This window comes from Sturnira hondurensis, unplaced genomic scaffold, assembly GCF_014824575.4.
Source record: "Sturnira hondurensis isolate 20B ecotype Veracruz unplaced genomic scaffold, ASM1482457v3 Scaffold0020884, whole genome shotgun sequence".
NCBI lineage: Eukaryota > Metazoa > Chordata > Mammalia > Chiroptera > Phyllostomidae > Sturnira > Sturnira hondurensis.
In genome coordinates this window covers 1,338,873-1,352,709 of record NW_028093515.1, presented here as the reverse complement: position 1 = coordinate 1,352,709, position 13,837 = coordinate 1,338,873, and the positions used below count along the sequence as shown (strand labels likewise).

Genomic DNA, 13,837 nt, shown 5'->3' with positions numbered 1-13,837 from the left:
TCTGGCAAAGGAAATAGATTCCCAGGAAGTCCAGGAAGCTCAGAGAGTCCCAAACAAGGTGGACCCAAGGAGGAACACACTAAGGCACATCATAATTACATTAGCCAAGAATAAAATGAAGGAGAGTACTCTAGAAGCAGCAAGAGATAAGGAAACAGTTACCTACGAAGGAGTTCCCATCAGACTGTCAGCTGATTTCTCAAAAGAGACCTTCCAGGCAAGAAGGGTCTGGAAAGAAGTATTCCAACTCATGAAATCCAAAGACCTACAGCCAAGATTGCTCTATCCAGCAAAGCTTTCATTTAGAATGGAAGGGCAGATGAAGCGCTTCTCAGATAAGGTCAAGTTCAAGGAGTTCATCATCACGAAGTCCTTATTATATGAAATGTTAAAGGGACTTATCTAAGAAAAAGAAGATAAAAAACATATACAGTAAAATGACAAAAAACACAGTTACTAACAATCACACCTAAAATAAAAACAAACTAAGCAAACAACTAGAACAGGAACAGAACTAGAGAAATGGAGATCACATGGAGGGTTAGCAACAGGGGAGTGGGAGGAAGAGAGAGGGGAAAAAGGCACAGGGAATAAGTAGCATGGATGGTGGGGAGGGCAAGAATAGTATAGAAAATGTAGAAGCTAAAGAACTTATGGCACATGGACATGAACTAAAGGGGGGGGATATGGGTGGGGGGTGTGCAGGGTGGAGGGGAATGACAGGGGGGAAATGGGACAACTGTAATAACATAATCAATAAAAGATATTTTTAAAAAATGGGCAAAAGACTTGAACAGACACTTCTCCAAGGAGGACATACAGAGGGCCCAGAGACAAATGAAAAGATGCTCGGCATCACTAGCTATCAGAGAGATGCAAATTAAAACCACAATGAGATACCATTTCACATCGGTCAGAATGGCTATCATAAACTGATGGGAACCCTGGCTTGTGGAGTCCACCACATTGTGGATGAGGAACAAGAAATTCACACGGACTACCGAGTAATGTGGAGGGAAAGGGACAGCATGGCTTCTCTCTCAAGAGGAGAAGAAGCCTCGGCCCTTGCCATGATAGGCCTTTATTTCTTTTCTGGGCATATTACATGATGGTTCTCATTTACTATGACGTTCGCTTTAAGTGGTTAACTTAGAAAGCAAAGTAGACGATGCTGATAATCACATCACAGAAGAAGGATATTTGCAGATGCAAAGGGAAAAGTGTTTGAACTGGTTACACTCATCCTTGGAAGGTTTAGCATGGATTTTAGGAAGTTACAGTAAGCACTTGCTATCTCAATTCAGGGTGAGGGAGTTTTAGCAAAAGCAAGTCTCATAGCAGTCTAGGCGCAATGCAGGACTGATTCCCCATGGGAGAACCTATCTGTGGGCATGGGTCCTGTGCATTGGACCTTGCTTTCCACTGGGAGCTGGGCCTACGCCATACAGAATGGTCTCCTACAGTAAGCAAATCAACAAACAATAAGTGTGGGCAAGATTGTGGAGAAAAGGAAACCCTAGTACATTTTTGGTGGGAATGCAGACTTGTGCAGCCACTGTGAAAAACAGTATGGAATTTCCTCAGAAAACTATAAGTGGAACTGCCTTTTAACCATAAATTCCACTGCTGTGATTATACCATAAGAATCCTGAAACACCAATTAATAAGAATCTATGCATCCCAATGTTCGTAGTAGCACAATTTACAATAGCCAGGTGCTGGAAGCAACCTACATGCCCATCAGTAAATGAATGGATCAAAAAACTTTGGTATATTTATACAATGGAATACTGTGCACAAGAAAGAAAGAAGGAGCTCCTAGCCCTCGTGACAGCATGGATGGAACTGGAGAGCATTATGCTAAGTGAAATAGGTGTTGACCTATTTGAGGTGTTGACCTCACCTATAGTGAGATCAACAAAACAAGCAAGCAAAAGATAACCAGAGATGTTCAAATAAAGAACAAACTGACAATAACCAGAGGGGAGGGAGGAGGGGGATAATAGGCAAAAGAAAGGGAAGGGTAGTTGAGGAACATGTATAAAGGGTGCATGGACAAAGCCAAAGGTGGAAGGATTGAAGGTGGAAGGTGGGGGTGGGTAGGGGAAAGTAGTGGCAGAAAAATGGAGACAATTATACTTGAACAACAATAAAAAAGAAGAATAGGAAAAAAGAAACAGATTATAGTATGGTGGTTACCAGAAGGTAAGAAGGTGGAGGTATAGTAAAGGAGTCAAATACATATAAATGAAAGATTTGAGTTTGAGTGGTAGGCACACAATTCAATGTACAGAGCAAATAGCATAAAAATAGTACATTTTAAAAAAAGATTTTGTTTATTTATCTTTAGAGGGGAAGGGAAGGAGAGAAATATCAATGTATGGTTGCCTCTCGTGAGTCCCCTGCTGGGAACTGGCCTGCAACCCAGGAATGTGCTCTGACTGGGAATTGAACCGGGATCGTGTGGTTCGAGGGCTCACACTCAATGCACTGAGCTACACCAGCCAGGGCTAAAATAGTACATTTGAAACATATAATTTTATTAACCAATGTCACCCAACAAATTTATTTATTTATTTATTTTATTTAATTAAAATAAAAAACCTTAAAATATCTATTGTAAATTTCTATACCTATCTGGATTATTAACTAGAGAACTGGGATTTTATCTCTGTAGTTTTATTGAGATGTAATTATCATACAGAACTATGTATTTTTAAGGTATACAACATAAAGACTTGCATTATACATATTGTGAAATGGTTATCACAATATGTTTTGTTAACATTCATCAGCTCATGTAGGTACAAGAAAAATAAAAAAGAGAAAAAGTGTAGTGAGGACTATTAGGATCTACTCTTTTAAGAGCTTTTAAATATAACAGTGTAAAATGCAGTTATCATGATATACATTATATCCCTAGTACTTATCTTTTAAGTAGAAGTTTGTATATTTTGACCTCCTTCATCCAATTCCCCCTGCTTTATTCCCACCTCTTGTAACCATGAATATAATCTTTTTTTTCTATGAGCTTTGTTTTTTTACTTGTTTTTGATTTTAGAGTCCACATATAAGTGATGTCATAAAATATTTGCCTTTTTTTTCATTTTACATAATGCCCTCAAAGTCCATTCATATCAGAAAATGGCAAAATGTCCTTCTTTTTATGGCAGAATATTTTACTATATCCGTTCTTCTCTATCCTTTAATTCATTGGATACTTAGTTTTTTTCCATTTCTNGAAACCCTAGTACATTTTTGGTGGGAATGCAGACTTGTGCAGCCACTGTGAAAAACAGTATGGAATTTCCTCAGAAAACTATAAGTGGAACTGCCTTTTAACCATAAATTCCACTGCTGTGATTATACCATAAGAATCCTGAAACACCAATTAATAAGAACCCATGCATCCCAATGTTTGTAGCAGCACAATTTACAATAGCCAGGTGCTGGAAGCAACCTATGTGCCCATCGGTAAATGAATGGATCAAAAAACTTTGGTATATTTATACAATGGAATACTGTGCAGCAGAAAGAAAGAAGGAGCTCCTAGCCTTCGTGACAGCATGGATGGAACTGGAGAGCATTATGCTAAGTGAAATAGGTGTTGACCTATTTGAGGTGTTGACCCAACACCTATTAAGGTGTTGACCTCTCCTATAGTGAGATCAACAAAACAAGCAAGCAAAAGATAACCAGAGATGTTCAAATAAAGAACAAACTGACAATAACCAGAGAGGAGGGAGGAGGGGGATAATAGGCAAAAGAAAGGGAAGGGTCATTGAGGAACATGTATAAAGGGTGCATGGACAAAGCCAAAGGTGGAAGGATTGAAGGTGGGAGGTGAGGGTGGGTAGAGGAAAGTAGTGACATAAAAATGGAGACAAATATACTTGAACAACAATAAAAAAGAAGAAAAGGAAAAAAGAAACAGATTATAGTATGGTGGTTACCAGAAGGTAAGAAGGTGGAGGTATAGTAAAGGAGTCAAATACATATAAATGAAAGATCTGAGTTTGAGTGGTAGGCACACAATTCAATGTACAGAGCAAATAGCATAAAAATAGTACATTTTTTAAAAAGATTTTGTTTATTTATCTTTAGAGGAGAAGGGAAGGAGAGAAATATCAATGTATGGTTGCCTCTCGTGAGTCCCCTGCTGGGAACTGGCCTGCAACCCAGGCATGTGCCCTGACTGGGAATTGAACCACGATCGTGTGGTTTGCAGGCCCACACTCAATGCACTGAGCTACGCCAGCCAGGGCTAAAATAGTACATTTGAAACATATAATTTTATTAACCAATGTCACCCAACAAATTTAATTAAAATAAAAAACCTTAAAATATCTATTGTAAATGTCTATACCTCTCTGGATTATTAACTAGAGAACTGGGATTTTATCTCTGTAGTTTGATTTGAGATATAATTATCATACAGCACTATGTATTTTTGAGGTATACAACATAATGACTTGCATTATATATATTGTGAAATGGTTATCACAATATGTTTTGTTAACATTCATCAGCTCATGTAGGTACAAGAAAAATAAAAAAGAGAAAAAGTGTTTGTAGTGAGGACTATTAGGATCTACTAAGAGCTTTTAAATATAGCAGTGTAATATGCAGTTATCATGATATACATTATATCCCTAGTACTTATCTTTTAAGTAGAAGTTTGTATATTTTGACCTCCTTCATCCAATTCCCCCTGCTTTATTTCCACCTCTTGTAACCATGAATATAATCTTTTTTTTCTATGAGCTTTGTTTTTTTACTTGTCTTTGATTTTAGAGTCCACATATAAGTGATGGCATAAAATATTTGCCTTTTTTTTCATTTTACATAATGCCCTCAAAGTCCATTCATATCAGAAAATGGCAAAATGTCCTTTTTATGGCAGAATATTTTACTATATCCATTCTTCTCTATCCTTTAATTCATTGGATACTTAGGTTTTTTCCATTTCTTTGTTATATAAATGCTAGTATGAACATAGAGGTGCAGTTATTTCTTCCACAGTTTTTTTTTCTTTTTGGGTTGTTTCCTTTGGATATCTTTTCAAAAGTGAAATTGCTGGCCAAATGTTTACAGTTGTTTTATTTTTAATAACCCCAAATTGGAAACAACCCAAATTTCATTCAGTGGCTGAATAATTAAAGAAACCACAGTAAAATTGTCCATACCATAGAAAATTATTTTAAAAAAATAACCCCCTCTTCAGAGCAACAAATTACTGTACCTGAAAAAGTGGGATGTATCTTAAGGGAATTATATTGAGTGTAAAAAGCCTATCTCAAAAGGTTATATAGTTATATAGTGTATAATTCCATTTATAAAACACTCTTGACATGACAAAATGATCAAGAACAAATTAGTGGTTGCCAGGGATGAGTGGGAAGCAGAGAGAGGAAAGGACGGATGTTACTACCAAGGGATAGAACAAGGGATCTTTCTGCTGTCAGAAGTTCTATATTTTTATTGTGATTGTAGTTACACAAATTTCATAAGATAACATTATATAGAATTTCATGGACACATACACCAGTGCATGTAAAACTAGTGAAATATAAGGCCTGTGGATCATTCCAGTGCCAAAGCTGACACTGTACTGTAGTTATATAAGGTGTTACCAATAGAGAAAATGGGATGTAAGGCACACCAACTCAATAGAACCATAGGATATTAGTTCTGTAACTTCCATAAATCCATACTTACTTCTTTTTTGAGTCAAATTCCTCTGTATTTTTAAATGTTTTTTCATTCTTGTTCAAGTACAGTTATCTCCATTACCCCCACCCAACACCCCCACCCCAACCATCTTCACCTCCCACCCTCAAACCCACCTCCCTTGGCTTGGTCCGTGTGTCCTTTCTGCATGTTACTTGACGGCCCCTTCTCTATTTTCCCAATGATCCCTCTCCCTTCTCCCCTCTGGTTACTGTCAGTTTGTTCTTCATTTCAGTGTCTCTGGTTGTATTTTGCTTGTTTGTTTTGTTGATTAGTTATAATTCTAAACATTTTTAAAGTCCCAGTAGAGAAAATATAATAAAATATATGAACGGGCTACTCACACAAAAGGAAATTTGAGGCCCCCAAATGTTTAAAGGTCCTCAGTATATTATACAAGAGCTGTGGCAATGACCTTTCACATCCACTGGGCCCTTACCTGATACATAGAAAATCACTAGCATCTGCACCTTAATTTGAGGATCCAGAAATCAAAGAAACCTTATTTTGTTTTTTAAAATCCATTTTATTGATTATGTTATTACAGTAGACCCATTTCCCCGCTTCACTCCCCTCCACTGTGCATCCCCCCTCACCTATATCTGCCCCCTTTAGTTCATGTCCATGTGTCATAAGTTCTTTTTTTTTTTAAAGATTTTATTTATTTGTCTTTAGAGAGGAAGGAAAGGAGAGGAGAAAAATATCAGTGTATGGTTGCTTCTCGTGAGTCCCCTGCTGGGAACTAGCCTGCAAGCCAGGCATGTGGCCTGACTGGGAATCGAACCGCGATTTTGTGGTTCGCAGGCCCACGCTCAATCCACTGAGCTACACCAGCCAGGCCTGTCATAAGTTCTTTAGCTTCTACATTTCCCATACTATTCTTGCTCTCCCCCATCTATTTTCTATCCACTATCTATGCTACTTATTCTCTGGACCTTTTCCCCCTCTCTCCTCCTCCCACTTCCCTGTTGCTAACCCTCCATGTGATCTCCATTTCTCTGGTTCTGTTCCTGTTCTAGTTGTTTGCTTAGTTTGTTTTTATTTTAGGTGTGATTGTTAATAACTGTGAGTTTTCTGTCTTTTTACTGTATATGTTTTTTATCTTCTTTTTCTTAGATAAGGCCCTTTAGCATTTCATATAATAAGGGCTTGGTGATGATGAACTCCTTGAACTTGACCTTATTTGAGAAGCACTTTATCTGCCCTTCCATTCTAAATGAAAGCTTTGCTGGATAGAGCAATCTTGGATGTAGCTCCTTGCCTTTCATGACTTGGGATAGTTCTTTCCAGCCCCTTCTTGCCTGTAAGGTCTCTTTTGAGAAATCAGCTGATAGTCTGATGGGAATTCCTTTGTAGGTGACTGTCCCCTTATCTCTTGCTGCTTCTAGGATTCTCTCCTTCATTTTCATCTTGGCTAATGTAATTATGATGTGCCGTGGTGTGTTCCTCCTTGGGTCCAGCCTCTTTGGGACTGTCTGAGCTTCCTGGACTTACTGGAAGTCTATTTCCTTTGCCAGATTGGGGAAGTTCTCCTTTATTATTTGTTCAAGTAACTTTTCCACTTGTTGCTCTTCCTCTTCTCCTTCTGGTATCCCTATAATTCGGATGTTGGGATGTTTAAAGGTGTCCTGGAAGTTCCTAAACCTCTCCTAATTTTTTGGAATTCTTGTTCCTTCATTCTTTTCTGATTGGATGTTTCTTTCTTCCTTCTGGTCCACTGCCCTGATTTGAGTCCCAGTTTTCTTCCCATCACTATTGGTTCCCTGTGCATTTTCCTTCATTGCACTTAGTGTAACCTTCATTTTTTCATCTAATTTGTGAGTAAATTCAACCAATTCTGTGAGCATCCTGATTACCAGTGTTTTGAACTGTGTATCTGATAGGTTGGCTCTTTGTCACTTAGTTGTATTTGCTCTGGAGCTGTGATCCGTTCTTCCATTTGGGCCATATTTTTGTTGTCTTTTCGTACCTGTTATGTATGAGGGGGCAAAGCCTTAGGTGTTCACCAGGGTGGGGCAACCCAGTGGCTAGGTTGTGACAGTGTGTGTGGGGGGAGGGGTCCAAGAGGGAACATGGTGCTTGCTCCGCTCTCTGCCAGATTTCAGTCACTACCCCCACTTCCCACAAGCAAATTGGGCCCTTCTGGTGGTGATTTCCATGTGGGTGGGTTGTGTACGTTCCAGGACCGTGCAGGTCTCTTCAACAAACTCTTCTGTGAGGCTGGGAGTTTTTTCTGGCACCTCAGCCCCCACAGTTGTTTTCAGGCTGTGTTTTGAGGTTTTATTTCCCCACGCTGGGACCCTGGGTTGTGTGGTCTGTTGCGCCCCAGTTTTGCCTGGTTTATCTGCATGCGAATGTGGGACCGCCTGGTCTGCCAGCTACCTTGTGAGGTACACCCCTCTACAATCTGCCACCTGGCTGGGCCCACCAGCTGCTGCCTTGCATGCCTGGAGTCCACTAGCCACCATTTTGCTGCAATCCCCCTCCGCCCAGCCACCGGACTCTGCCCCTTCTACAGGTCTGGATGAATGTGTCTACTTTAACTTCTTAGTTTTTGGACTTCCATACAGTTCAATTTTTTGTCAGTACTGGTTGTTTTGTTTCTAAATTGTTGTGGACCTTATTGTGGTTGTGTGAGGAAGCACAGTGTGTGTACCTATGCCTCCATCTTTGCCAGAAGTCTTAGTTTGTTTTTTGTTGTTGTTCAGCTATAGTTATCCTCATTTTTCTGCTTTTGATCTTCCCTGCCCCATCCAACTTTCTGGATACATTGAAATTGCTTCTGTTCTGATGTGAGTTACTATACTTGGGCTTGACTTGTTAGAACATTAATCACATATTATAGTATGCATGGATGATTTTTCCACTCAATCTGAAACCAACCCAAATGCATGCAACTTTTTTTTTGAAATAGAATGTCAGCTATCCCAAATACTGAATATTTCTTTTGCTATTTTACTACTTTCACCTCGGAAAAATAGTATTTGAAATAAAAATTAAGCTAAAAATTAGATGACAATGACAAATGCAATATACCGCTGATTTTTAGTATCCTGATTCACATTATGAGGACACAGCAAACAAAGCATTATCTTAATTCAGGTTCAGTTTGTGTGTTAGCAAAAGGAATTCTCTGTAAATGTTAGTATCTGATCAAAAAGAAGAATCCACTTAAAAATTATTTATATGGGTCCAGGTTTCATGTACCAACTCAATTTATTTTTTAGAATAGGTAATAAACAAAAGCAAGAAATAATACAAAAAAAGGAACAACAATTTTCACAACCGGATTTGTGACCACTGTCATATTTGCTTTCATTCTTTAAGAACTATTACAGGTAAATGAAACTACTCCCTCCATACCTTGCCCACTCCCTAAAAGTAGAAACCACAGTAATATATGGATCCATCATCAATACACAGTACTATTCTTTGCATTATTTTATTATATTGATACAAATGTATCATATTTTATTGTACACTTTGCTTTTTACTCCTTTTATGTTGTAAACTATCCAGGCAACTATGTCAAATTTGCATTCTGTAAATACTGTATTATATCAAATAAATAATCACATCATAATGATCTACCTCTATACCATAGAAATTAATGCTATGCCCAATTTATAATAATACAAAGCATAATACAGTGAATGTATATATCTCTTTGTGCATATATATTGGTGCTAGTATGACAATACACCATAAGAGAACACAGTGAACATATATAGTTCTTTGAACACATATTTGGGTGCCTTTGAAACCAATACACCAAAATAGAATTGTTTCATATTTGTTTTTTTTTAAAATATCCTGTTACTCTAAAGTAATAAATACATTCATTCTATTTTCATCATCTTTTTAGAATTTTGCTTTTTATATTGTTCTTTAAACTATTTTAAGTTTACTTTTATATATGGTATAGAGAGCTAATGATTTTTGTTTATATGAATCTTCCACTATCCAATTGGCCATTCTTTCTCCAATGATTTCCATAGCACTGTCACACACAAAATCCACATATCTTTTTCTTCAGTCTCCAATTTGTTCCTACTGATTTACTCATCAAGAACACATTGTTTAAATGATGCAGTTTTAAATAAAGTATGTGATAGCTAGTAGACTATTTTCTCTCTTTTTTTGTTTTTAACATTTTCTTCAGCTATTTACAGTACTTTACATTCCAATATAAAATTCTGAATCAGCTTGTAAAATTTTTAAATTATAACTAATGAAAACTATGAGTAGAAGTACTTTACAGGTATGTTAGAGATTTGTAAGAAAAAATATTGTTGATAATGCCAAGACTTTTCCATGTTATTTTTCTAAAATTTTAGCATTATCTTATGCTCTTCAAAATGTGATACATATATTCATTGTGTCTATTTTTAGATATTTTATATCAACACATTTTCTAATTATTTCTCATATTAAAATTTATTTTTATAGTTTCTTTTTCCTTTCAATCTTTTTCTTGATAATACATTGCTAGGAGCTCAAGTATCATGTTAATAAGCTGACAGAAAATAACTTGTTTTAAGCTTTACTGTGAATGATTAATAAATAGTAATAGATAGGATATCTACTAAAAGTTTTGGATGATAAGCTTTTTCATTACACAATTTGTAACCTTGGTAGTAATTCTCATGTTTCACAAATGTGTGACTTCTTCAAAAGCTTTCCCATATGCATAGTTTTCAGCTCTAGAATCAATTATGTAATATGTTAGAAGGTGCTAATTCCTTCTGAAGGTGTTTCCATATTCACAATATTGATAAGGTTTCTATTTCTAATAGGTATGAATTTTCTGGTGTCTAATAAGATGTGACTTTTGACTGAAAGCCTTACCACACTCATCACAATGATAAGGCTTCTCACCTGTATGTTTTCTCATATGAAGTGTAAGAGACGAGATTTGAGAGAAGGCTTTTCCACATTTACTACAGTCAAAGGGTTTCTCACCTGTATGACCTCGTACATGTATAGTAAGGGATGAGCTTTGAGAGAAGGCTTTTCCACATTTATTACATTCATAGGGTTTCTCGCCAGTATGACCTCTCATATGTACAATAAGGGAAGTTCTTTGAGAGAAAGCTTTTCCACATTCATTACATACATAAGGCTTCTCACCTGTGTGACTTCTCATATGTAAATTAAGCAATGAGCACTGAGAGAAGGATTTCCCACATTTATCACATTCATAGGGTTTTTCCCCTGTGTGACTTCTCAGATGAAGAGTAAGGGATGCAATTTGAGAGAAGGCTTTACCACATTTATTACAATCATAAGGTTTCTCTCCAGTGTGAACTTTCTGATGTGTAATAAAGTTTTGCTTTTGGCTGAAGGCTTTACCACATTCATTACATTTATAGGGTTTCTCTCCAGAATGAATTTTTTCATGAGCAATGAGATTTGATTTCTGGCTAAAGGCTTTCCCACATTCTTTACATATATAGGGTTTTTCTCCAGTGTGAATTCTCTGGTGTCTAACTAGATTTGACATCTGAATAAATGCTTTCCCACATTCATTACATTCATAAGGTTTCTCTCTAGTATGAATCTTTTGGTGTGTAATGAAGTTTTTCTTGTGGCTGAATGCTTTTCCACATTCCTTACATTCATAGGGTTTCTCACCAGTATGACTCCTCATATGTACAGTAAGGGCTGAGCTTTGAGAGAATGATTTTCCACATTCTTTACATTCATAGGGTTTCTCACCTGTATGAATTCTCATATGTATAATAAGCATGGAAAACTGAGAGAAGGCTTTCCCACATTTATCACATTTATAAGGCTTTTCTCCTGTATGACTTCTCATGTGAAGAGCAAGAGATGCAATTCGGGGGAAAGCTTTACCACATTCATTACATGCATAAGGTTTCTCCCTAGTATGAACTTTCTGATGTGCAATGAGGCTTTGCTTCTGACTGAATGTTTTTCTGCATGCATCACATTCATAAGGTTTCTCTCCAGTGTGAATTTTTTCATGATCAATGAGATTTGATTTCTGACTGAAGAATTTTCCACATTCTTTACATGCATAGGGTTTCTCTCCAGTATGAATTCTTTGATGTCTAATGAGATTTGACACTTTAATGAAAGCTTTCCCACATTTATTACATTCATAAGATTGTTCTCTACTGTGAATATTTTGATGTTTTAGGAGGTTTTCCTTATGGCTAAAGGCTTTTCTACATTTTTTACATTCATAGGGTTTCTCTCCAGTATGAATTCTCAGGTGTCTGATTAGGTCCAAGGTTTGACTAAATCCTTTTCCACAATTATTACACTTAAAGGGGATTACTACAAGATTTGATAAGCTATTGCCAGATGAATTTATGGGTTCATTATATTCACAGTATTCCTTTTTTATAAGAATTCTCTCATTATTGTGACAGTCAAAATTACATTCTAGACATTTTCCAAATAAGTTATAGCCATGAAGTTTGTGACTAGAAGGAAAAAAGTCTGAATTTGTAGAAAAAGAATCAGAAATTTTTTTATGACATTCACTGAATTTTTCTTCAGTTAGTGTTTTTATAAACTTATCTTCAAGTTGTGTCAAAAGTTTGTCCTGTATATTCTGATGGTCATCAATTCTCCATATTTCTCCTAAAACAGAATACAAATAAATATTACTTATAAATTCTTCCAATATTATAATAGCAAGAAGATTTAAAAAACATGGTATTATAGGATTGATTCATGGCTTAAGGCCTAGTTTCCCATTATTAAGCAAATTCCAGGTATACATACCTCCTATTTTCTAAGTTTTAGAAAATTTCAGGAAGGTAAAAATGAATAGAAGCAGACATTTATGAATACAAACAGACTTGATTGCTTTTAAATGGGATCTGAGAGAAAATGGATTAACTGTTGAATAAGTTAAAAATGCAGAATTTATAAGTAAAGTAAGAAGAAATAATAATAAAGAAAAAAGAGACAGGAAGTAAAAATCATAAAATTTGCAGTACTCTACTGAAATACATTATTGCACACTGTTTGATATAAATAATTTCCTAGAAAATGTAAATGACAAAAATGACTCTAAAACATATAGAAAATCTAGTAGACCAATTTCCATAAAATAAACAGAAAAACATAAAAAGAAATCCCCTAAAAACAAAACAAATAGAGAGATTCACATGGAATTTTAACAAATATTTGAGATAACACTAATGTTGTGCAAAATGTTACAAAATAAAAAAAAAACAATTTCCACTTTTGTGTGTGTATGAAACAAGCAATATTAATACCAAAACCTGACAAAGATGACAATCAAAAAAAGCAAATTATACACCAATTTCACTGAGGAATTTCAAAGTAAAAATGCTACATAAAATATCACAATGACTTGGAAAAAAAATAAAGCACCCAGAAAGCACATTAAATATAAGATATATCACACATGAGCAGATTTTTTTTCAGGAATATAAGCATGTTTCAATATTAGAAAAATTATTTACTATCAATAAACTGGTCAAAAGTGAAAAATCAAGTAATGATTTCCAAAAATATTAAAGAGATGACAAAACTCAGCATCTGTATTCCATTAAAAAAATAACTTTAAAATGGGACCAGACAAATACTTTATTTAACTTGAGAAATAAAGTACAACTTAAACAAAAGCACCATAGTTAATGGGAAAATTCCCCAAGCATACACATTAAAGTCAAGAAGAAGGTGAGTACTGTGCCACTATTNCACTGAGGAATTTCAAAGTAAAAATGCTACATAAAATATCACAATGACTTGGAAAAAAAATAAAGCACCCAGAAAGCACATTAAATATAAGATATATCACACATGAGCAGATTTTTTTCAGGAATATAAGCATGTTTCAATATTAGAAAAATTATTAACTATCAATAAACTGGTCAAAGGTGAAAAATCAAGTAATGATTTCCAAAAATATTAAAGAGATGACAAAACTCAGCATCTGTATACCATTAAAAAAATAACTTTAAAATGGGACCAGACAAATACTTTATTTAACTTGAGAAATAAAGTACAACTTAAACAAAAGCACCATAGTTAATGGGAAAATACCCCAAGCATACACATTAAAGTCAAGAAGAAGGTGAGTACTATGCCACTATTACTACAG

General features: G+C 35.7%; 1 protein-coding gene across 8 annotated transcripts in view; it reads right to left on the bottom strand.

Moving 5' to 3' along the window:
* Positions 1 to 8,761: 8,761 nt before the first annotated feature.
* Positions 8,762 to 13,837, bottom strand: part of ZNF569 (zinc finger protein 569) — a 55,735-nt gene continuing 50,659 nt past the window's right edge. For all 8 annotated transcript variants that reach the window (XM_037030827.1, XM_037030829.1, XM_037030830.1 and 5 more), the window contains one exon: positions 8,762 to 12,342. In XM_037030827.1, the coding sequence (XP_036886722.1) occupies positions 10,520 to 12,342 (1,823 nt within the window). In that variant the 3' untranslated portion in view covers positions 8,762 to 10,519. The remainder of the gene's footprint in view (positions 12,343 to 13,837) is intronic.